Source organism: Odontesthes bonariensis, chromosome 9 (assembly GCF_027942865.1).
Source record: "Odontesthes bonariensis isolate fOdoBon6 chromosome 9, fOdoBon6.hap1, whole genome shotgun sequence".
NCBI lineage: Eukaryota > Metazoa > Chordata > Actinopteri > Atheriniformes > Atherinopsidae > Odontesthes > Odontesthes bonariensis.
This window is the reverse complement of record NC_134514.1, coordinates 18,947,294-18,972,941: the sequence shown is the minus strand read 5'-3', so window position 1 is coordinate 18,972,941 and position 25,648 is coordinate 18,947,294. Positions and strand designations below refer to the sequence as shown.

Here is a 25,648-nt window from a genome sequence, read left to right as displayed (position 1 = left end):
CCCAAATCACAAATCAAACTAAAGAAAGGTTGAAAAAGGAAATGATGGCCAGTTACAAACCTGATCCCACTGAAAACCTTTGGAAGTTGGTCATGGCAAAAATGACTCCCGTGAAACGTTAAACAGCATAAAATACCAAAGGACAGGAAGACGACAAGCTTATTAGATGGTAACATTTAGAGGTGGTCATCCTTGCAAATAGTTCTGCAACCAAATATTAACTAAAAGGTACTAAGAATTAAGCCTGAAATTTTGCCTTTTCATAACCAAAACATTTCAAATGAAGAGCTTTTAATATGTATAGCAATCATTGAAAATTAAAATTGTACAATTTTGGGTCATCACACAAATTTAAAGAGTTGGAGGCCCGACCACTGCTCATACTGACAAAATCACGAATGTTTCATTTTTCAAATCTAGGAAGGTTTTCAAAAAGTAAAGCAGTGTCAAAATCGGTGCATTTTAAGTGTAGTTTTGACAATACTGGTACACTGAGCTGACCTTGTAACCGCAACAACACGGTCACATTTACAGACTAGAAAGCACTTGAGGTTGCCTGATGTTATTATTTATGAAGACGTTTTGAAAAAGTGTGAAAATATTTAAACATTTTGAGTTTGCAGGGCTAAATAGAGAAATGGATGAGGAGCTAAAAAAAGATCTTACCTCGTGAATTACGTTGACGCTCAGGCTTCGTGTCAGGTCCTACAGCAAATACACGTTTTAACTATGGATGTATTAGATTTTAATTTAGAGTTGAGCAAGATGGCGTAGACGTTCGTTAACGAAGCCCGCTAACCGTCGTCAACAGGTGGTCAGGTTGTTCGTTTTAATGGCGGTTTGTTGATTAATTGGTTGATGTAAAAGTTGCCAGCGATTCAGAGTTACTGTATACAATACAGATATACTTCGGGAACTCGACCTGGTATTTCGGGGTAACACCAGCTGTTGACAATTATCTGACTTCTCCAAGAGAGTCTGGCTGCAGACGTTGATTAGCTAAATTCGAGGGGGCGGGGTTTTAACAAAGGTCTACCCTAAAGTCAGAACTCCATTAACAAAACCGTTAATTTTATTTTAGTTGTAGCGTCTGACACGATAAAAGAAAAAGAAAGGCAAAAAAAAAAAAACTGTAACATCCTGAATTTATATTTTGAGACCATGCAGTGAATCCCTCAGTCTGTTTAAACACACCATGAAGTAAAAAACATTATCTGAATGAGCATGAAATTCTGTTCATATTTTATTACAATATTAGAATTTGTACATGTTGTCCTCTCCGATTAACGTTTCATTTAGAAATTCATTACATAAATATACTCAAAAACGTAGAATAACAGAAGTCAGATTTAATATAAAACAAATTTAAAAAACAGAAGTATTACCTGACTTTCGGACAGAAGCTGGAGGAATGTTTTTTTTTCTTTTCTTTCCTTTTAAACAAAAGCCACACAAATGATCCGTTACATAGAAACAATCTGCAAGAAAATTATGTTCAACTCATTTTTAAGGATAAATCCAAAATTTTGGAACATTAACTTTATCAAGGGTCATTCGGTAAATGTTAAGATTAGTACTTAACAAACATAAGACTTTACCTGAAGTGAGAACATACGATAATGACCAACCAAAATATATATATTCCAAAAAATCTGTTCTTTCTCCAACATCTGATTACTAATAACCTTTTGGTAACTAAACTGCAATCTGAGATACTGTCAAAAAACACATGCAAAAATAAATACGCTGTCCACTGATGCAACCCTGCTCCTGGAAGCTCACCTCATGATAATCTGGGGTCTTGTCTCAAGTTCTGGGCCAACACTGCAATAACTCTCTCTTGGGGACTTATACTCCAAATCATATAGGACTCGATAGTTTTAAATGGCACATTATTATGTATGCTAACATGGCTATCAGTGATCTTGTGTGAGTTAAGACTGGCCAACATTTAGCAGAGCCTCTGACACCCGTGAAGTCAGACACTGTAGGTGGCGAAACGTAAAAAACATGCAGATGCTCATAAAACAAAACATACATAAAGATGACACCAAGTTAACCAACAATAACCTCAGTGGAAGGAAAGTGTACACTCATATAATCCATATGAAGTCAAGCAGCGTGTTAAGGTGAAAAACAGAGTATGAAAATTAAATTAAAACATGCTTGTTGACCTACAGAGAGAATAAAAATAAACCCATGAGTAAAGTGTGCTTAAAACACGAACAGGTCACCAGTACTTTGATGTAAGCCTCTTCAACCTAAAAAAACCCAAAACAAACCCCGTGACCATGTGGCTAAATGAGAGTTCAGATATGTGAGTCGGATTCATTCAAACAAACATCAGAGTGGAGGAGGCCAGGAGCTCTGCAGCAGAGGTGACATTAATGTCAGAGGTTCTGGAGAGAATAACGGGAGTCGCCAAGCTGCAAAATGTCACAACTTCTCACCACCTCCTCCCCGGGTCCATGTGAAACATGCTGATGATGAGGCTGAGGGGTGGCTGGGTGGCCGCCGGGCGATGTCAATGTTCCAAGAGTGGAATAAGGGATTCCTGGCTGCTTGCTTTTATGTACACAGTGCGACTGAGGTCCTGCGTTAATGCCCGTCTTTCTGAGTGATCAAATGATCCTGAATCCTCTGCAGCATCTCCTGCATCCGCCGCAGCTGTGAGGAGAGACGAGGAAGTAATGAGTGACACGATAATGATGCGACACACGAACATCTTCTCTAACAGCTACACTGACTGCCTGGGGTTTTATAAAGGCTCATTATTTACACGTGACTGCACAGAAAACAAATCAATAACGCTGGGAGGTCATGTGCGCCGCCATGGTCACGTGACCTGTGCTGAACAACAGCGGGGGGTGAACCTGAGTCGGAGTCGGCTACGCTATAGAACGTCTCAGGAGACCTTAGAGGCAATTTTAGGATTTTTTAAAATAAATAAATTAGTATCAACTAGTTCCTAAACCTCCTTGTATCTGTTAACAACTCAAACTCATGACATTAGAAGTAAGTCAGCGGTTTTAGTAGCGTGATTATTGTTCTTCATGTTGAACAGTGTGAGAACTAATTGTAGCCGTCATGGGAATATTTTGATTTCTATGTTCAATCTTAACTGATGTTAACACAGAAAATAAAAAAAAAACAGATGAGGAAAAAAATAGTCTCTTTATTCAGTTCAGTCATTGAATTTATAGGATTAGGTTTGGGGAGGGAGGAGGAAAAGAAATTGAAACACACTGTCATGGACACATTGTCAGCTGTATTTGACCGTACTACCTGTTCTTATCCTGCCCGTGTTGGACGACCTCTCACCACAGAGGACGTACTGAACCTGTTCAGCTGCTTATTCCTGCTCAGTCAGACTTCGTTGAAAGAAAACTTTAAAACAAGCAAACTGGCTCCATATCTGAAGAACTGAAATGTTAGGAATCTATAAAGGATCTATAAAGTTTCTTTTCGTTACATCAACAAAAACTCTTCCCCTAAAAGTAGATATTCTAGCCATCGCTCAGTTGATCATCACAAAGTATTCTGAATCTGCTTCATACTCCTTAGGGCCTCGTTTAAGCAGGGCTGCGTCCTGTTTACAGATTCAGCCGACACTGAAATTGATCTTTCGTTGATTTAATATGCTTTTTGTTGACGGTGTGTGAATCTTTACCCACGTCAGTGTATTGCAGAAGGCTATGGTCTGTTCATTTCATATCTTTGCTAAACTGCTGTTGCAGCTGAAATATCCCTGAGCAGATAGTTTCAAATTGAATCAGAATAAGTGTTAATTAAATAAAAAAATTAATCAAATTGGAACAATGCGAGTCAAGTCAGGAAATCTGTGGTGATACCCAACCCTAACCAGCTAGTGCTGAAGCAGTAATGAACACTTGTTATTAACTCAGAGTGACGTGATGCTGTTAGTATTGTTAGAAAACTTTTATTTCTACACCTGAGGTGGTAATCCAAAACCAACTCGGCTGAAGCTCTGACACTAGATGACGACATACTTACAGTCACGTGAAAAGGAAACACACTCTCTTTCAATTCCAAGGTTTTAAATATCAGGACATTGACAAAACTATGCAAAAATACTAAAGCAGTGAGAAAACCTACTGTTATTCAAATGTACTTGATTTATGGCTATGAGGTCCAAAAAAATCTAGCTTTCTCTTACTTGGGGAATACACCATCCACTCCAGCTTTAATCAATCATCACTGAGCGCAAACACCTCTATATAAACAGAAGTTTAGTCAATTTTCTGGACTGAAGCATTCAGGTGTGTGTTAACACGATGCCAAGGAGGAAAGACATCAGCGATGATCACGGAGAAGCAACTGTTGCTGCCCATCAATCTGGGAAGGGTTAAAAGGTCATTTTAAATTATTTAAAGTCCATCATTCTACAAAGGTTATTCTCGAGTGGAAAACTTTCAGGAGTTGTCAGTCTTCCCAGCAGTGGATGTTCCAGTAAGTTCACCCCAAGCTCAGACTGTACAATTGTCTGCTCAGAGAAACTGCAGATAACCCCAGAGCTCCAGCTCAGACTGTCCAGCCTCAGTATGTTAGATGTTACAGTTCATGACAGTGAAATTAGGAAAATATTGAACTATGAATTGTTTGGTGGGAAAACCAGAAGAAAGTCTTTTCTCTATAAAAAGAGCATGGGAGCACATGAACAAACCACAAGATTTCTGGAACAATGTCCTTAGGACAGACTTGACTTGACTTGATCTGAAGTGGAGATGTTTGGTCATCGTGCACAGCAGCATGCACATCAGCACAAACACCTGTGAAACACGGTAGTGGGGGGGGTGATGATTTGGGCTTGTTTTGCAGCCACAGGACCTGGGCCCCTTGCAGTCACTGAGTCGACCACAAACTCGTCTGTACATCAAAGTATTCTGGAGTCAAATGAGAGGCCAGCTAAGCAAAATCTAAAGCTTGGCTGAAACTGGGTCATGAAACGGGACAATGATCCAAACTTCAAATGAACTGAAGCAACATCGTAAAGAAGATTGGACCAAAGTTTCTCCACAGAGACGGACAACATTATTTACTATTTTTAGGGGGTTCTACAAGCTGTAAGACCTGGTAAGAACCAGATGATTCTTTTATCATGTCTTGATATTTAAAACCTTAAAACTAAGATGGTGTTCCCTCTTCTTCTCATGACTGAACTGCATGCTTCTGACCTTCATGTGGCTTAACATGAATCTAAAACTCAAACTGTAACAAACTCTTTTCTTATAATACAGGTTTAATAAATATAACTGCATCACACCATGTTTTTGAGTCTTCAAAAACATAAACGCGATGTTCTTCCACTTTAAGAAAAAAATAAAACTTAAGGGTAAACTAAATCTGCGAGCCACTCAGGAGGTTTCGTCAGCTTTCTGATCTGAGTGCGTCTCCTGGCTGGGCTGAGGGTCTGAGTGCTCATGCTGCTCAGAGTTGTGCCGAGACTTGTGCTCTTGGCCGTGATGCGACTCCAGTTCGCGGTCGGCGAGCCGTACCTCCTCATCTTTCTCTCGGATGAGCTTCTCCGTCTCGCTCTCCGCCACTCCGGGCACCATGGGGATGGGGAAGTCTGTGCCACTCTCCCTGGTTAGTTTACTGCAGAGAAATGTGTTGAACAGAAACATTTCATGTTCACATGTATTTCACGAGCTGCTGACCTCTTTCAAACAGATACCAGGTAATTGTGAGAGCCTCGGAGGAGTAAAGAAAAAACATGCGACCTAACTGATGATCTAAGTCTCTCAGTGTGAGCATACTTGCGGTTGCGCTCCTTTACGACCATGCGGGTCATGTTCTGGATGCAGTGGGCTCTGTAGTTCTCGTAGTGAGTCTCCCGGGTCACGTCTTTGAGGTCCTGCATGTGTGTGCGAACGAGCATGTTCCTCAGCTTCACAAAATCGCAGTGTGCCGAGTTCTCCACTGAAACCCACACAGGGAAGATCTACTATGAATTCTGCTAACCCACTGACAGGATCACCACCGCCATGCAGGCAGCTGTGAGCTTATCGGTAAGAACGATCAACCAACGGACGTGAGATGTCAGCTTATGTATGTATATCAACACAAAACGTTGTCTAAAGGGAGTTTTCTCTTTTGCTCTCACTCTTAAATCAGTTTAACCATAAATCATTTTTAACTGTTGAACTACCTTCTACGATGCCCCAGGGGTAGAGACGGCCTCGCACCCTTTTCCCTTTGGCCTCCACCACCGTATTGCTGCCAATTACAGCAAAAGGAATGCTTTCCTTGAAGGCAGAACAGAAAAAGTCGTAAGATTAAAATGACATTTCAAAAGCATCTGGCAGGACAGAAAGTAGACATGAACTTTGTGTTGATTCCTTCAGTTCTTCCTCTGTTTCTGCAGTTAACACACAGCTCCCATCAGAGACTACACTGATGCCCCCTCTATCCTCACTACCAGCTCATGATGTGAGGCGGTGTACAAGGGCCGACTCATCAAAACTGTCAAGACTGCAAGGCAGTTTGTTTATATGGCCTTTACATTCATCTTAATGCCACTTCACTCAATAACTGGATTAATGGATTAGATGTTTTCAGGCCAAAAAATGAGTTTGGTGTCTAAATATGAGAAAAAGGAAAAAAAAGAAACTTAATTATTGGACACATACAAAGTATCACGGATTTTAAGCACAGACTTTAAGCTTTAAGTTGAGAATACTTGTATTAGAATTGGAAGAAGCGTTTAGGAAGTGTTTACTGAAAGTAAATGCACAAATTAACAGAGACATAAAAAAATCCCCATTGTTAGAATTTGCCAACAATCCACGCAGGCTGAAATCTGAAAACTATGGACGTCACCAAAACAGCTGGTTCTCTCCTCTGTGACACTTTGTCAGGCCTTTACTGCAGCTGCCTTTAGTCGTTATTTAACTGGGTTAAATGCATTTCGATGAAGTTGAGATCAGGTGATCAAGTTTTTGGCAAATTCTTGTTTGTTCAATGGCTTCTCGAGTTTTCAGATAATGCTATTTGACATATGGCAACAACCTGAGTTTTCTTAATCAAAATAAAGTGTGCGCCGTTTGTCCTGCAAACCTCAAACTGACGATGAAAAGAAAGGAGACTGAAAGACATCTGGAGGCTGCTCACCTTCAACTCGTGGTCTTGTTGCTTAAACTCCTCATCCTCATCAGAGTCGCAGTCAGGGAACTGATAAATCTTGATACCGTACTGCTCAATCTCCTCTCTGATCTTCAGGGATAAGAGAAATAGAATTTATCAGGAGTTTACATGATGTGACAAAACACGTGTAAGGACTGAAGCATTGATCGTCTTACCTTAAATTTCTTTTTCTTGACCTCACTAGGGGTGAGTGTGTCTGCTTTAGCCAAGACTGGGACGATGTTGACCTTCTCATGCAGAGCCTTCATAAATTCCACATCCAACGGCCGAAGGCTGGAAAAGGTGCAAAACACTCCTTAAAGATGCTGTGACACCATACTGCACACATTTGTGTCACAGATGAAAAGTATCCTTGAGAGAAATTATGCTATTTTTCAACTGATAATTTACTGTTACACAGCATGCTTATGGTTGGATAATTAGGCGATAAACTGTTTGGTACCATGCTCTTAAGACACTTTGAAAAGATTTGAGTTCGAATTAGGATTTTTAGAAATGCTTTTGGACATGCAGTGATTTAGAGTGGATGTTATTCAGATATGGATATATGAATCAATAGTCATATTTCTTTTTTTGGCCTGATTGTTAAGTAGAAAAACTGATCTGTATCTGAATGTGGAGCGAACCGATCAGTCAGGGTTTTATCTGATGAGTAATGATAGAAGCTCATCAGCAGAGGGAGCAGTTTCTCCATCTCTGTCACAATGACCACACACTGCACCGTCACTTGACTATTCACTCCCGTGAATTTCTTCCGTGATGAGCACAGCGATGTGGAACAGTGCATGTGTACAACTGTGCTGAAAAGTACCACATCAGCACTCGGCACAAGCAACTGATTAGTGTGAAAGCATTGCAGCAGATGTAAATTCACCTGAAGGCAGCTGAGCACTGTTTTAACTCGGAGCAAGAGCTGCTGCATTAATAATTTCTTGGGCTGAGTGCACAGCAAGCATATACCGGTAGACTCGAGGGTTGTGATAAATCCCCGGACAAAGTGCGGACAAAGGCTGTGAATGAACACATGTAATGGGATGAAATTGATCTGTTGTTAGGGAGGGTGAAGATAATTGTTAAAAATAAGCCTCCCCTGGTTTTCTAGATACACATAAATGCTGGTGCAGACGTCACGTGCTGCAGCACAAAGGGGTAAATATCCCCCACTAGTAGGAAAAGAGACAGCAGGCGGGCTCACTAATTCCTAGAAGAGAACCGCAGCTTTGTCATACCCATGACCGAAGGGCGAAATAAAATAGAGGCAGCAGTGTACGCGGTTGTCCTGGATGTTCTTGCGGTTGAGGCCACTCTCATCCCTGAAGTATTGCTCGAACTGCTGGTCGATGTAGTCAGCCACCGACTTCCAGCTAGAGCAGAAACACAAAGGGGCGTTCAGCCTCTGAGGCAATGCAAGAGCACACATGATTTTTATAACAACAGTAGAGCTAAAATCATATTATCCATCTACGAATATTCATACAGCAGCTTCAGTTAGTCTGGGGTTAATTCACTCATTAAGGCTGACACGTACCACTCAGTGTTATTTACAGCATCCCCAAATCCAGGAGTGTCCACAATAGTCAGCTTCAGTTTGACGCCTTTCTCCTCTATATCCACAGTGTTTTTGGTGATTTCAACGGTCTGTGTGATTCGCTCTGGGGAAACGAGGCTCAGTTTTTAAAAAGCAGTCGCAACACAACACACAAAAGTGGAAAGTGGTGTCTTCATCACCTTCAGCATTGAGCAGCTTCCTATCTTTGTACAGATCTGTGAGAAACAGGCTGTTGACCAGGGTGGACTTTCCCAGGCCAGACTCACCTTCAAACAAAGAACAACAAAGAAAAACAGCGCGGCTTAAGACCTTGTGATTAGCAGTCAAACTAAAGGGTAGGCTTAGGATCAAATGTCTTCTAATGTGTGAACTAGGATTTACCTGCCACCATGAGAGTGAAGTCAAATCCTTTTTTGACTGATTTGCGGTGCACCTGGTTTGGCAGCGTTGCAAAACCCACATATTCCTTGTCCTGGTCCTAAAAGTAAACATAGAGAGGAAAAAGCTCCATCAGTGAAACGCATATACCGTAGATATACGTCTGCGTAACAATGCGTCAGTGTTATCGAACACAACAAGAATTTAGCTTCTAAATAAGGTCAACAACACACACAGCAACACCCATTCTGCCTTCATGTCCCATTACAAGAAAAAAAAAAAAAAGAAGAGTAAAACTAAGCTTTTTCAACCCCGTTTGTTTTTAACCTCACTGCACTTGTGCACAACTCTGACTTGACAACTCTGACTCTGACTTGTCAAGCGGATCAACCAGTCAGAGGAACAATTTAAAGCCTTAAAAGCAGAGCTAAACCACACAGAGCTTGTTTATCTTCTCTGGGTCCATCGCCTCCTTGTATTACCTCATTATTCTCATAAGGGTCATAAAGAGCCCAGGGGCTCCTCGGTCTGGATTGGCTGATGGTGGACGACAAGTCAAACTCCACACTTCTGCTCTGTGGCAAGCTGGGGTCTGAACCTGAATCTGACTGGGCCCTACCCGCCACAGGGGGGCGCAGATAAGACGGGGTGTGGGGGCGCTCTTGGCCCTCAGCCTCTCTGACTGCATCATGAACCTCATGGCCATGATGGCGGTGTTGGCTTTGCCTTCCGTGATGCTGAGGGTCGTGCATTAAGTTCTCCACTTCTGAGTCGTCTGAATGGCTTGAATTCTAGAGAGACACCAAGGTTGGAGGGGATACATGAGGCGGTTCAGAGGACGAGGAGGAAATATAGGTACAGGACAGGTAGAGTGCCAGTGTCAAAGGAAAGATTTGGGGATCCAGGCGGCACACATTCTTTAGAAATGATAGCTGTACTTCAATGTGATGGCTTTGAAATGCACAGAAAAGACAACAAGATTCTGACATTTACATGGACTAAGTTGTTCTTTCAGAAAGCTGATCCTTGTTTTTTGGGATACTTTAAAATGAGTGCAAAGCAAATGCTGACATTACCAAAGAAAGTTCTCTCATCTAGCTTTAAGCTAGGAAATAACTAGCTTAAAGCTAGAAAATAACTCAAGAGGAAATAACTCTTTAAACCTGATTAACTGGTTATTAAACATGGGGATGAGCCTTTAACTACAGTATGTGCAAAGACACGTTCAGCTGGTAATTATCTTAATCACTATTATTGAAGAATTATCGTGTCAGAGGTGAACAGTGACTCCGGACATTGACAGAAATGCCAAATGAGCTGTAATATTACAACATTAGTTTATTTGCACTTTCCCTGGAACAGAGTGATACTTATTTCTATTACATGGCTTAAAAAACCTTCTGATCTCACTAATGTGAGAAATACCAATGCCATACCAAATGTTGATCATTTACTGAAGCTTTTCATTTACTGTTGTTTATATGATGGACCACAGCTCTCCGGTCCCACAGATAAAAGTCTCCCAGCTGGATAAATAATGCAGTGGCCCTCAGAAAGCAACAAGGCTATTTAATTCAGCTACAGGCCCATACTGAGACACTCCACTCATGCTATATTTATGCACTCTACATTAGATTAGGGGTCGCTATGGTAGGACATGACAACAACAATGTCCGAGTGAACTTAAGACTGACGGGTAAAATGGGGAATTAAACTATTCTTATGGGTGGCAGTGATACCTGTGTGGCGTTGTGGGACCTGTTGTGATTGGGGGAAGCTGGGCAGGAGTCCTGCTCATCTGATGAAGAATGAGGCTCATGGTCATCGTCCTCCATTGCAACTGGGGCTACACTGCACTCTGTGAGCTCCAGTCAGAAGGGGTGCACACATGGTGTGAGGACACAGGGGTCGTGGCAATATGGGGAGGAGAAGGAGTCCGTCGAGGTAAAATTAGGTTCAACACAAGGTTCAACAACCATGAGCCGTATGACAAGAGGAGAGAACGTGTTCAGATGAGACAGCAGAAGATGAGGAGGAGAATGAAAATCAAAGATTAAAGAAAGGAAAATAAACAACATATGAAACAGCATACCATTTAGCAAAGAAATGGTATGACACATGACCAGATGAGACGACTGTGTGGTTGAGTAAATAAAAACATGATTGAGTGATGCATAGTTGGGGGTGTCTACTCTCTATAGACAGATTTAAGTTATTAGCACATTTCCTGACCAAAACTTTTTTGACACCAACATGAACGCACGACTCCCCGCAATGTCAGCGCCGGCAGACGATCAATCCCAGCCGCAGTTACATAATGCAAAAAGTCACTGATGGTTGGATGAAAAATTAAAAAAATCTCCTCTGTACAAAGAGATTACTTGTATTTTAGAACCACGTGAAATCATGATTGTTTCGTCATGTCACCACTGGAAACTTCCTTCAAGTTGGATGCTAAAGTTTTACCAGTTTGGTTCCTTTTTAATTTGTTCTAAATAAATCCGTCACTTCTAAATGGTCTCCAGCCACCCATGGCCAACAGATTCAATTATTCTTGGAATAATACAGCTTAAGGGCAGCAGAGAAATTGACCGGCTTTCCTGTGCTACAACCAAATTACTGTGATCAATGTCCAACATGGAGGGTTCTGTGACCTACATAAGAGCACAGAGATGGTCGATCGCACAGCTTTGACAACTCTGGTGCAGAAGTACAATGAACTGTATAAAACAGTTAGTTGATGCTGAAAAGCTTCAAAAGTTAAAAGAAAATTACTTCCAGCTAATTCAGTTGAGCGTTCTTTGGAAAATTACAATTCGAGCTATTACAGAATCAAATTTAGAGCACAAACTAGTTCACCCTCAGAAAAGTGGATCATAAAACTGCATCCGCTCTCTCTGCATGCAGTGGGTTACCTCCACGCTTCCAGTGCCTCACCTTTTGTACCTTTTACGGAGCGTAAAAACCTCTTCTTTTTCCTTCAGATAAAGAAGCTCTTCATACCAAATCCATCAGGCAACAGACAGCAGAGACCAGCGGCTCCAGCATTTATACACCTCCATTCCAGAGGACATGGCGTCCTTCAGCTCCATTGAACCCCTCAGCGCCTCAGGGAACGGATCAGCAGCATTGACGAGCCCCATGTCACCATTCAAAGGTGACGCACCAAGCCACACACACTGGGTACATCCTCAAAACATGAATCTGCTAAACAGCTGAGCACTATTACAATGTGATTTGCAGCATTTGTGTGAAGCTAGTCATTATGCCTTCACATTTGATCTATTTTCTTGGGGGTTATGTGGGAGTTCACTGTCCTGTTCAAAGACTTTTCGACCACTTCATGATGTAAATTACAGCTGCCCCTTGGCAGGCAATACCATGCAGTACACACCAATGTGAGAGAATCGACAAAGACAGCCATTAAACTTAGTTCATAGTTTAAAGTGACATCCCCCGTTGTCTTGTTTTGTCCGATAAACAGTTCCAAATAATTTTCTGTCATTTTTCCAACAGGATTATCAGGACAAATCACCCAAGGTCATGTGACACAGACAGCAACATAATTAAGAATCCATACTTAACTCCAGTAAAGAACAGAACTTTTAGCAAAGGTAAGCTCTGCATCCACCAGATGATGAGCCTGGTGATCTGCTTAATTATCCATCATAATCAGATAAGCATAACTGCTGGCAATGCAAATGAGTTAAGTAATTAAGCTACTAAATTTATAAGTCATACACAATTCATACGCTAAAGAACTAGTCGCCACATACCTTATTAAGCATTCAGGAGATTTCCTTGTTCATAAGCAGCTTAATGCAGCAAACTCTGCAGAGCGCATTGTGTCTTTATCTGAGCGACATGATAAAAATAACATGACTAACGGTTACAGTTATGATAGCCTCACCAGATAATAAACTGTTACATTTACATGTTACCTTCTCGAGGAGTGCGTTTGTACTTTTGTTCTTTTTTCCGGTGGCATTCTTGAACATGACTCTACCCTTTAAGCCTCTCACCATCAGGCTGCACCACATCTAAAACCCAGCGATGAGCCAGGTATCACTGTGCGCAGGTAGTGGATTAGTGGTAGTGGAGTTTTTCTGTCTTGATATTAAAGTCACTGATGTCAAATAAGTTGCAGGTGAAAAGGTTTTGGGAAAGGACATCAATTGAAAATTTCTAGACACTTAAAGAAAATCACATAATCAGCTTAAGTCAGCAAGTAGGAAAACTAGAGAGATAATACAGATGCAGCAAAAGTTAAGAACAATCTGAGCTCCTTAATGCTCCTGACAGCAGCAACACAGACGGAAATTCCAATGTTACAATGTCTGTACCATCATTACCTCTTTAGAAAAAAAGAGATATACAAGGATAGTTAAACTTTAGTGATTCAAGTTAAACAAAGGGGACATTTCCCCATTTGCAACTTGAAAACATTTCCAACCTTCCAGACTTTAACTAGACATTTGAGTTTCTCCGGTCCCAGAGTACCACTTGATTCTTTGCTTGAATCTAATCCAACTAAAGATCCAGATGGAAATTTGACTCAAAATCCAAAAACACTGAATAACATAATCAAAGACCACAGGACGAATTGTCCTTCCAGGAGGCCTCATAAACAAGCATTTCCCATTAGTCAGTCTGCTTAAAATGAAAAGAAAGGACACATCCAGGCCTGTGTCAAACAGATCAAACAATCAACCAATATAACGATGAAGCATGTGACTGACTGATATCATATCGATATATATCAACCGAGCTCTGCTTAGCCATACAAAGAAAGAAAGCTCATACAACAAAAAAGAGCAAAAACTTCCAAGGTAAAAGTTTAGAAAGAGAACCAATAAACTGTTTACAAAATAGCCAACTTCAAACAGTCTGACAACTGACCATCTTCTCTATCTAGAATAAAACCCGATGGGTTCCGACATTAATTTGACCCATTTCCATCAGCCACAAACACAGAATCTCCCACCGGAACAAGTCTCAGCTGAGACCTGAGCTAATTAAGATTTCCATAAGTGGCAGAGGGTTAGTTCACCTTAAGCAACGTTTACCTTGCAGTTTGACAGAGTTAAAACTGCACGAACAAGCTTCAGGACCAGGTGGAACTACACTGCAACAGCTACGAGTCCAGAGAGGTAAGATCAGGTCCAGATGCAAAATACACACCTGGAAATCCCTCCGAAGCAAACGAGCCTCAGAACTCATTTATAACCAATAAGCCTTCTTATGCAGTAAGTCAACTCAAGTGCATTTGGCTTTAAAGACTTCCTCAAATTATTCAAAAAAAGTTTTAAAGACTTCCTCACATTACTCAAAAAAACTTTAAAGACTTCCTCAAATTACTTAAAAACATTTATCCATATTTTCTACGCAGCCAAATAAATGAGACAGGGGAAATTAAACAATGGTATGTGGACTGAGACATTAGGCCTTTGGCAGTGACATATCTTCCCTCAGCAGTGGCTTCTTTGGCATTTCCTGCAATACAGATAAAAATGCACTTATGGTGTATTGAAGCTTCGAAATGGGCACAACAGGACTCTTTCGTTTGCTCTTGAGGACATCTTGGCCTGGAATGTCCTGTTTGTCATGTGAAATGAGTAAAGTGGAGCTAAAGCGGCAATTTGACCACAGTGCTGTTTGTTGTATATACAGTCCACACTAGTAGATCCAATGATTTTGATCAAATTTAATAAGCACTCTTAAGAGACAAATAATAAGCTGCTGCACAACTACTGAGAGAAGTAATACCCTTTGTAGTCAAAGGTTATCAAGGAGACTATTGTAAGAAAAATGACTGGGGCTAAAACCTTCATGGGTGAGCATACAGCCCCTGAGAAACAATTGAAGGACATGAAAGCCAGCTGAACATAAACAAGTTGCGTGTTTGAAAAAGCAGCTTTGTTGCTGTTGGATGGTGGCAGTGGGTTTGGCTGACACAGTACTGATGGATGATGATTTGTTGCATTTAACACAGCTCTCAGGGGAAAGCCCTCTTCAAATGCTCCCTGAACGACATGGGAAATGCAATCAAAAGTTGCATTAAGTCATAAAGAAACTATACAGCATGTTGTTATTGACCTTCTATGATGAAAGCATATTTCAGCCTGGGAGGAAGTGCAGTCGACAGAGTAGTTTATAACCCATCTACAATAATTACCTACTGGAGCCTTGCTAGTATTCACAAAATGATAAATCATTTTAGCTTGGCATGTTTTGCGCCTGTTGGCAGTGAAGTTTACTGAAATGTATGCTGGTTAAGGTTTGGAAGAGGATGATTAAATTATGAAGACAAGTGTTACTTCATATGCATCTGTCACAGTGATGTAATGCTCCCGCTGATTGCGGTTTTTGTTTGTTTGATTTAAATAAAAAAGCATAAATGTAAATGCAGCTTTTGAAAATCACTCCCACCAAAAAAAAACAACAAAAAAAACAGAAGTCTGTGTGTGTTGCTTGTTGAATAGCAGTAAGGTTTCCCCTTGTGATGAGGCCAATAGCAGGTGGCGATGTGAGCCATGTGTGCTCTGTGTGACTGCTGTGGTTGTTTGGATAGTTATAGCAGAGCTCTGTGTGAAGCTGGCTCAGTACACAGAGAGAAAGAGACGGAAAGACTAAAATAATCCACCTTCAAAACACTATCCCATAGCTATAGAGCTCAAAGCAATGGAAAACACATTAAGTTTTCTCCAGTGTGCAATTTACTGTAAATCAAAAGAGGAAAAACGATAGCGGTACCCTAATGATGTAGTAATGAAGCACCCCCCCTCCCCAACCAGAAACTCCCATATTGCATTAAGCTGTCACACTTGATCGATACATTTATGTTTTTAACATCTTAGAGACGGTTCAGCTTATATGTGGATTCACAGGGATAATCTACACTCTGACACATTTATACAGTATGCACAGGGAAAACCTGCAGATTACACAGATTACTACAGTGAACAATCAGAAAAAGAAAAAAAAAACACCAAACAAAGAGATACTCTTAATTGCAGTGTCAGCAAGGGAAAAAGCAACAAACACATACCTCTGTGTCACTGTTATTTTCTGAATTTCCTGCCATGTTATTCCCTCAGACCCAGTGGAAATCCTCCAGTTTCACCACACAGTGTCACTACTTCAGTCTCTGGGACCTCCAAGTTAAAAAAGAACATCCACTTTACTCTCCTCGCCAGTCATGTGGCATCCAGTTGTTTTACTACACATCCCTACATGCCGAGTCTGAAAACATGTACAGATTCAAAACAGGTACAGATTCAATCTCTGCCACCGAATCTGGAGTATTTCAAGCCCTGCCCTCCAGCTTTGGCCAATCTGCAGTTCATATGCAGATGAGCAGCAGCAGCAGCAGCAGCTCGTGTGTGCACGTCTTGAGTAGAGCTGCTGTTCTGCAGGGGCAATCAACGACATCTGCCCTGTTGTCTTGGCACAAGCCCTTTTCATGCCCCCATTACTAAAGCTACAAATGTGAGATCAGCATACAGAGGTTGGAACACAAACACAATCTTTGTAGACATACATCAGTGAAAAGTGCATGTACTGAATGTCTGAAATTAAACAGAATGAGAAGAGTTGAAGTCATACCTATACTATAGAGAAACAGCTATATGAAAATATATCAGATGTAGGGTTGAGTTTCAAACAAGGACAATACAGCAGTGTGTAGATAACTTCTTACAAAGACGGTCACATCCAACCCAGACCTCCCAGCTGGCAGTGCCAGGGCCAGAGCAGCACGAGAGGAGTGTGTGTGCAAGTGTGTGTGAGTGAGAACATGGAGGGAAGAAGAGGTGACTTGTGGCCTACATGCTGCAAATAATCTTTTTATAAAATACACACTCTCTGTCTGTCTCTCTCACACACACTTAAGTGGGCCAGAGCACAAAGCTTCCTCCATTCATCTCAATGAATGTCTGTGCTCTGCAAGTCTGATATTAATTTTTAAAGAATAAGGATTTTGTGATTAAGTCACTGCGTCTTGTATTATGCAGAAGTCAAAGGATTTCTGAGTTTAAAATTGTTCTCAACATTCGAGTTTCTTTTGTTAAAAGTCAAATACCAGCGAAGTAAAGCAGTGCACGACTTGGTTTCTAGATCTAATAGAGTGCAACACACCCAACAACGAAGCATAGCCTGACACTATGCGACAAAGAAGTTTATGCACTTTGAAAAGCCCAGATTGTGTCCAGGCTGAGATCTAATCTTGAGTGTTCTAAGGGAGGATATAAACAAGGGCTAAATTCTGCTGAGAATTCATTTTCTGCTTATGGGAGGAGGAACTAATCGTAACACGATCCCAATCTTAATGGCACTCACTGCAAACGTGCCAACTATAATAAGTACCATAAGTAGTAGACTGAGCAACACAAATAGCGTCAGGTCAACAGACATGCCAGTTTAACAAACCACACAGTAGGCAAATCTCACTTAAACCCCCGTTTTAATGTTACACATGCTCAGAATTGGCCTGATGAGAGAGTTACAGGCAGGAGACTTCACTTCCTGTAAGGAAAGACTGTGTCTGGGGAGATGACTGCAGGTCTGCTTTAATCCTCTGTGGCTGGATCGCATCATGAGGGTGATTATCATGAACTGTCTGAAAGGGCTGACAGTGCCCAGGGTATGGATAGTTTTAGAAACACAATATCAGGCTGCATGAAAATGTACATGTGCCTGCACTAACCTGTACGTTGGCCTGCACACACAAAGTACATGAATGCACAACACATACGGGTACGACAGAAAAGCCCTGCTTTGAGGATCACATTGCCCTTCGTAACTAAAGTGTCTCTTTGTCCTCGGTTAGGTCACCTGGCCTGACGCCAGCAGAACAGGAAAAAGCCACTGCGCTCATTCAGCACCACCGCTCACTGTTATTCAAGAAAATGTCAGAGACTGAACCGACAAAGGGAAGCGTGATCAACAAACTGCATCTGCATGATGCGTGACAATTTCTGTCATGTGATAAATTTAGATTTACACTGATTTTTTTGCAGAGGAAGCAGCGTGGACAGTGGAGGGAGGGCAGTGCCCCCTGCTGTTCATGACTGGAAACGGCTCGACTTTGTTGGAGAAGTAGTCGTGTAAAGCAATGTCAGCACATGGCTCGTAAGGCTCGTTTACAGCAGGCCTTTAGCAGCAGGAAAGCATAAGTGTTACTGATGCCTTTACCAAAGACTTTGTTCATCTCAAGTGTTTGTGTACAGTGATGGTGACACCAGATTCAACTTTCATCGCAGGCATGAACAGTCCATATTTGACCTAGTGCAGGGAACCTCATGCATGCAAACATTCAGCAGGAAACAATGCGAGCCTGTGTCGCTTGAGGAACACAGCAAATATGCAGTAAACATGCAGAAACTTTGAATTTGACATACATTTTCTCTGTGCTGTCTGAGAAACTGCACGACACATCCTAACAGTACAGTAGCACACAGTATACACAACCATCTTTGAAGTAGATACCATCATCTTTGCAGGAACATAAATATTGTTCCACAGTAGTGAGGAACTAGGAGACATTGGATTTGCTGAACTTACACTTCCCACACTTCCTCCTCCATTCAATTAAGGATCTTTATCTGACGCTAAGAAATTCCTGTTGGAAATGAGCTAAAGTATTTTCTTGCTTTGTTTGTTCCCCTTTAAAAAAAAGGTGGCTTACTGCAACAAAGCCTCATGTGGCTCTTTTGAGGGGGGGTTTCCAGTGTAAGACCTAAAGAAAGGGAAAGGCCCTCCAAGATCTCCAGTGAGGAATTCCATTGTTCAATTTAATCACACAACATACTCCACTCAGCAGTCATCTAAAGGTTTACAGGTTCAAAAGGGACATGGCTGCAATCTGTGGCTACTGGTGGTTGTGTATGTGATTTATCTAGCCTAACCCCAATGAAAATGAAAAACTATCACCATGCAGAAAGTGTGATTTCCAGCTGACCCAAAATCTGTCCAAAGATCCCTCCAGTAAAATTTCTTCTTTTTTTGGGGGGGTTCACACAAATGCAAATAATTGGAGGGACAAAAGGCAAACAACAGGAGCAATTATGGCCGTATGGACTCTATCTTAAATTTTGGGGTGATAGCTCAGCTCTGTTTGTAATCTATTCACACACTTTTGAAAGTCTGAACTGCATCATTAGCAACAGTTTTGGTGGTGCGGTGTAACCTGAGATAATTGTCTAAAACACAAACAGATACAGTGCTTATCTAAATCAGTGACCCAGTACACTTCAAAAGCAACAACCAAAAGCCTGGTTTCCCCAGAACGGAGTAATTGCATTTTACTCTAATACCTTTGGCAGAGATCTGGACATTTAAATGACTTGAATGTTTATTCTCGGTCATTATTCAAAATGAGAACCAGAATCTGAACAAACTGCTGCTGAATCATGAAGAAACCACAGATCAAACTGCATGACTTTAGAGTACAAAGAAGTGCGAGGAAGATTTATTTAGACCTCTATGTTGCACTCAAACAGAGCAGAGAAAAACACCTGTGAAGGTAACAAACAAGATTTAACATCTGCTGGGTGTTGCACTCCATTTGCCCTGGTGAGAGGAAGTCAGCGGGTTGCTGTGTGGCCCTGCTCCTGCTACGCTGAATTCCAGCCTGTCTAGCTCCCACATTACACGAACACAAAACCACCCCGTGTGATTTTTGGCTCCCCGTGAGCCTTATCACAACACTACTGAAGTCTGAAGTCGGAGCCACAGATCTGCTGAAACACAGCTGCATTGTGTCTCAAACAGATTCAATAAGAGAAATTACATCAGTGTCTGGCCTGAGTTTCCTGCTTTCCCAAAGGTGGCAACTGAATGGAAACCAATACAAAAGTAGCAAAACTCTCTCAGATTCATTACTTTTTCAACAGTAGATCCAGAAACCGCAATCTGCAACCCCCACCTCTGGCACTGTTGGAGGTTGACTATTCATTACATCATGTGCAGTATGGATACAACAGTTTGCCTTAAGTGGGAGATTAAACACATTCCTGGGAAAAAAAATAAAAAATTCTAATTTTACTTCTATTATTATCAGTTTGAGCTGTGAAAAAGGGAAAAAAGATTTATGATTGAAATCTATTGTCATTTAAAGCCATAAGCCTGTAAATGTTTGCGAGGCATCGGCTGCCATATGGAACGAGATTTTGTGACGTCAGACCTCAGCTGATCAACTGTGACTCACAATTCTGCAGGTCTAATGTCAAAACATCAAAGACCAGAGACAATAAATGCTTCTGAAGTGACTTCGAACTACCGGTGCAACATGAATGTTCTTCATTTCGTGTCAATGTAAATACTTGTCTTATGCCATAATTTAGAGCTACTGAGTTGTCAGGCATAACCAAGGCCTTGATTTGAATAACTTTAATCATACTTATGGTGAGTAGTTTGCAGTTGTGTGCTGTAAATGCAAATATCAGACTCAATACTCTGACTGCAATCGTTAATGAGGAGAAACAAATCTTGATTAGGACATTACAAATACTGAGAAAGTAAACTATAGTCTATGAAAAAAATGATGCAGTTTACTTTCAACCTCTATAAATCTGAATTATTATAGTAAAACCTTTCTCAGAATAGCTCTTAGTTTAGGTCTTTGTCAGGAATCCTCCCTGATTCTCCAAACTGAGAGCGCTGTGACTGCTATCCACTGTAGGTGACACAATAAACACAACCCTGCTTTAAAACAATAAAAAGAAAAGTGGAAAAAGCCTGAGGCTAAACCAGAGATGCTACAATAATGAGATAATGATATATGTGCTATTTATAAATACCACAGGCCTAAAACCTATCACTGAAATTGTGATTATATGAATACAATTATAAAAAACAAATAGAATTTGCCTGCATCTAATTGGATTGTATTGAACTTGTTTACTTTCTTGTTAAGAGGCCTTGAGATAAGTTTCGTTGTGAACTGGTCAAAAATGAATTGAACTGCTTTAACAGATCATGAGTGTAGAAGTGCACTTTTGATGCAGCTATTACACAACTGTTAGCACAAAGCCAACGCAGAGAAGTGTTTCTCAAAGTGAGAACAAGTTAAATCTTTATTGACCAGAGAAAGCCTGAGCATGTGAGAGTCATCCTCTGTACAAACTACTTTCCAACAAAAGCACCACTTTAAAGATCTACCATGTAAACATCCTTTGGGTTTAAGACTTTCGTAAATAAAGTTAGAGGGTTACTAAAGAGATAAATATACAATAGATAAACATCTAATCTTTAAATCAGCAAGACTTGAATGTTTCCTCTGGATCTAATATTTGTTCAGTGCCAAACGGACTTGATTTCTCTTCAAACCCTCCTGGTGCACTTAGGGTTCTTACTTATGAAATTCAGCTACATGTCATGTGTGTTAAAAGATTTTGACGCTACTAACAGTTTCACTGATGAAGCAGCAGCTCAAACCTTAAACTGAAACACCACGTGAGTGCACTGATGATAAAAAGCAGGAGCTCTCACCTGTCTGTTTCACTGAGGCAAAAAGCTGTAAATGAAAAGGTTCAGGGTTTTTAGATTGTGAAGTCATAGACGCGAGCATGGCTGTTATGTTTGGGCTTCACCTGCAGTAAAAGAAAACAACTACAGCTCATTTCCAACCATGTGGAATCAGCGGCCACAGCTCCTACACGCTCAGACGCCTAATCGGTCCATGACAGATCTTTTACAGGAGACACAAAGAATGATGAAAGAAATTAAACTAAAGGATTTCTGCTAATTCTTAAGGATTCAGAGATGTGCCAGTACGCGAGTCGTGCCCTCAACAGATGGCGTTGGTGACTCTGGTGGTGCCTGACTGGCCTGGGCTCCGACATGAACCACACATAATTGTCCCCTTCCTTTTTCTCTTTCCATCTGTTCTCCTCCTACCGTATGTAATCCTCTTCTCTAATCTTGATATACAAACACACACACACACACGCACGCACACACACACACGCACACACACACACACACACACACACACACAAAGCTTTGAAAGCTCAGCACAAGTACACATGGGATGTGTTGCCAACGGACTCATATGAGATGCCAGAGACTTCAACACATTCAGCTCAAACACATGTTGTGCAAACTAACAAGCATGCCACCGTTCATTTGGGATTCACACTCTGGCACATGTTTGATTAACCTTTCCGGTTCACAGCTGTCCGTCTGGTCTACTGGTCTACAGCTGGAATTAAACTATGCTACATCTGCCTGCAGAGAAGTGAAAAAGCCGTGGAAACTGTTAAACTCTGTGACCTCAGCAGCACTGACACCGAGACATCATCGAGAAAACACCTTTAAGACAGAGCAGACAGAGTGAGCAGAGGCAGAAACTGGCACATCAATTAAAAGCACAGTGGTTCAGAGGACACAATCAATGCAACACTGAGGGCACGCGTCGTGTTGCAGAGCACATTTCACCTCTCGTCACAATGCAGATGACGAGCTACACTTACCATTCTGCAGATGGCAAAGACACGGCGCACTGCCCAGCAGAGGATGTCGATCAGCCGTGAGCTGGCCCCGGGTCCTGGGAGACAAACCTTTAATGCCTCCAGCTGCAGCAGAGTTACCCAGTCTTACAGCCAGACATTAATAACGTAAGGCTGCACGCACGCAAGCACTGAGCTTGACTGCCGGTGACACTGCAAAAGGAGCAGCGATAACAGAGGAGAGGAAAAGGGGGAGACTGGCTTGAGTGTGATGGTCAGAGAGAAAATGGGAGGAAAAGCTTTGTGTATTTCACGCTCACTCGCAGATCTGATAATTCAGGAAAGAGATGGATGGGATATCAAAGACTCAAATAATTCAGGAGGTAACAGAAACTAGAGAACGTGCTGCGAAACGAAGACCGCATCACTGATGCCACTGACTTCTCAGACCACACCCATCGTGGAAAATGTTCTGTTTACAACCTCACACGTGGAGTTACAGGGGACAGATAATATGGGGCAAAGGCATATAGCGCGGGCTCCTTAGTTTTTCTGCTTCCAACGCCATTTAATTAGTAAGCATGGTCGACATCGCTCAAATCTTTTAACTTGACCTCATTTTGATCACAACTGCATACTTGGAAAGTTTTATGTCAACTGATGGACGGACAGATGCTTGCTGAGTATCAACACCTAACAAAGAACCCAAAGTAAATTTCTTCACGATAACATATGCAAGCAGAAGCTCACACAGCTGTCTTTATCAGGACAGGGCACCGGCCATTTGTTGACTGAGGACAGCCCAAGTCAAACCTAAATGTTACCGTTACCTATTCATGCCTTACTCCGAACCTCAACCCCCAAAATGATGTGGTGCTTCATTAGGCCCCTGCTTTGGTCCTGAGAAAAAAAAAAATGCTGAACTTCTTCTTCTCTTCTAATTGGTGCCACATTACAGATATCTGCCACAGAAAATGCTGACATTTCTGTCTGAAGGCCTCACAGTGAAACATGATTAAATATAACATCTCCTCTGATAGTACTGACAGCACTTTTTAACACTTTATTCTCTCTCGGGTAGCTAATCACACAGATTCACTGACAAAGAAAGAAAATAATAAACATTGGGCTACAGTAGTGGAGTGAACAACCACCTTCTGTGGGACATTTAGACATTTAACCCTGGCTTCTATTCATCTATTCCAGGTAACAGCTGTTCTGGCTTGTGTGTTTGAGTACATTCAGGAATATAATATTCATATAGGCACAGCTTGTTTTCCCACTTTCTTATACATAAGCAGAGCAATGGTTACAGATTAATTTCCCAGCGTTTGATGCCGCAGTTTCCAAGCTATCACTTGTGTTACAAAGCTCATATTTGTCACAAAGACAAATTAGGTCTGGAATCATGTTTTACTTTGCTAAATATTAAGTCCGTTTTGTAATCTGAGTATTGCTTAAAATGAATCCACAGTTTTGTACTGTACAATTATCAGTGAACCACTGGACAAGTGCACTCTGAGCTGAGATATTATTACTGTTGCTCTCTGAAGAGTGCTTGTTAACGAAGGTTTGAAAGGAAATAGTTCAGACCTGCAGGGTCTCACAGGCTTTAACCCAGAACATTGGGACAGCTAAATTACTCTATATTACTGGGATAATTATGAATAGAGTTCATTTATGTTGACTTATTCCATCATACTTCAGCTATTAATAGTCATTGCTCAAAAGAAAGCCAACAGTTAAGTCTTCCAGTTTTCAATTTGGAAATACTGTTTCAAAATCAACACTTTTGACTGGCGGCGTAAATGTGGCAGGACCCGGTTTTACATCGGGATTCTTGCAGATGTGAAAACCCTTGAGCAATAAACGTCAGACAGAAATTATTCTTGTATTATAACCTACTTGCCTGCCAGTTGTAACTCTATAACTGTCACTGCCATTTTTAGATGGAAAAGAAAATGTCAAAAAGCTGGAAACAATCTCGGAGTCCTTCACATATGTCCACAACTGGGGTTTTTGCAAAGAAAGAAAAACAGGATAGGATAGATAAATGATAAGAGTTTAGAGTACAACTTTAAATGATGCAGACTACGAAGGCTCAGATTTGCATCTGCTCCGCCCAACTGACCTGCAGCGGTGTATCGTTCACACCTGTGCAGCTTTTTGCCGATTTCTTCATTTGAACCTTTTCTTTTAATCATTGGATTATTTAGTAGCCAGAGCAAAACAGAAAAACTGGGCTTGGCTCCAGAGTTTGGGGATAAAGTGAATTATTACTTGAATAAATAACTTTTAAAACTGTCAAGGCTAATATTAGTGATATTATTTTCCCACTGAGGGAGCTGCAGTGAGAACCGGAGTGATGAACTTCACTGTGTGATTGCCTTTGGGTCTTCGTGGCTGCTGAGAACTGCAGGGTCTGCACCACCCGTGGCACAACGTGACAGTGATGTGGAGAGAAGGATGTGGGTGAGGGGTACGTTTGGAGGTATTAGCAACAGCCACAGGATGATAGCGAGAAAGGGAGAGGAAAAAAAGAAAAGAGAGAGCTCTGAGCAATGTAGACACTGATGCAGAGATGCAGAGATTACAGGCCCAGAATCAAGTAACATCTCATATCCATCTATGGGGGTTGTTGCTGTTTTTTTTCCTCCTTTTTCCCCTTTGACTCGCTTCACTCCATCCATTTCAGGCATGGTCCCAAAATGACAAAAAATGACCAGCTTCCCAATAAAGTATGGTCTTTTACATTCCTGAATTTCCCTCAACCCATGCAGAGGAAGTTAAATGCGTCGACAATAACCATAAAAATAACTGGCCGCCTGTACGGTACATCGCAGAAGGTTTTCAGCACGCTCAAAAGCCCCGTTGTCCAGTATCTGCTGCCGAAGCAGCCACTGCAGACATTCAACCAGATGTTCGTATTATAATCTCTTTAAACCAAAAACAGCAGATTTATGATACCCAAAGAAACCAAACTACACACACACACACACACACACACACACACACACACACACACAAAAGACTTGCTTAATGAACATAAAAAAAACTGAAGAAATCCACCCTGATAGATTATGTTGCTCCAAGCCAAACAAATGAATTT

At 41.3% G+C, this 25,648-nt stretch overlaps 1 protein-coding gene across 4 annotated transcripts; it reads right to left on the bottom strand.

Annotated features, from left to right (window-relative positions):
• Positions 1-1,230: 1,230 nt before the first annotated feature.
• On the bottom strand, positions 1,231-22,650 carry septin4b (septin 4b). Of its 4 annotated transcripts, XM_075473508.1 has the most exons (12): positions 10,831-10,971; positions 9,574-9,882; positions 9,095-9,191; positions 8,893-8,979; positions 8,693-8,816; positions 8,394-8,528; positions 7,320-7,437; positions 7,132-7,233; positions 6,170-6,266; positions 5,778-5,940; positions 5,517-5,616; positions 1,231-2,667 (listed from the first exon to the last, which is right to left on the bottom strand). In XM_075473508.1, the coding sequence occupies exons 1-12, from the start codon at positions 10,924-10,926 to the stop codon at positions 2,599-2,601; spliced, it is 1,497 nt and encodes a 498-aa protein (XP_075329623.1). In that variant the 5' UTR covers positions 10,927-10,971; the 3' UTR covers positions 1,231-2,598. The 4 variants fall into 4 exon arrangements, with proteins under 4 accessions (XP_075329623.1, XP_075329627.1, XP_075329626.1 ...); XM_075473512.1 differs by lacking the exons at positions 9,574-9,882; positions 10,831-10,971 and adding an exon at positions 22,564-22,650; XM_075473511.1 differs by lacking the exons at positions 9,574-9,882; positions 10,831-10,971 and adding an exon at positions 16,140-16,363.
• Between the last annotated feature and the right edge of the window lie 2,998 nt (positions 22,651-25,648).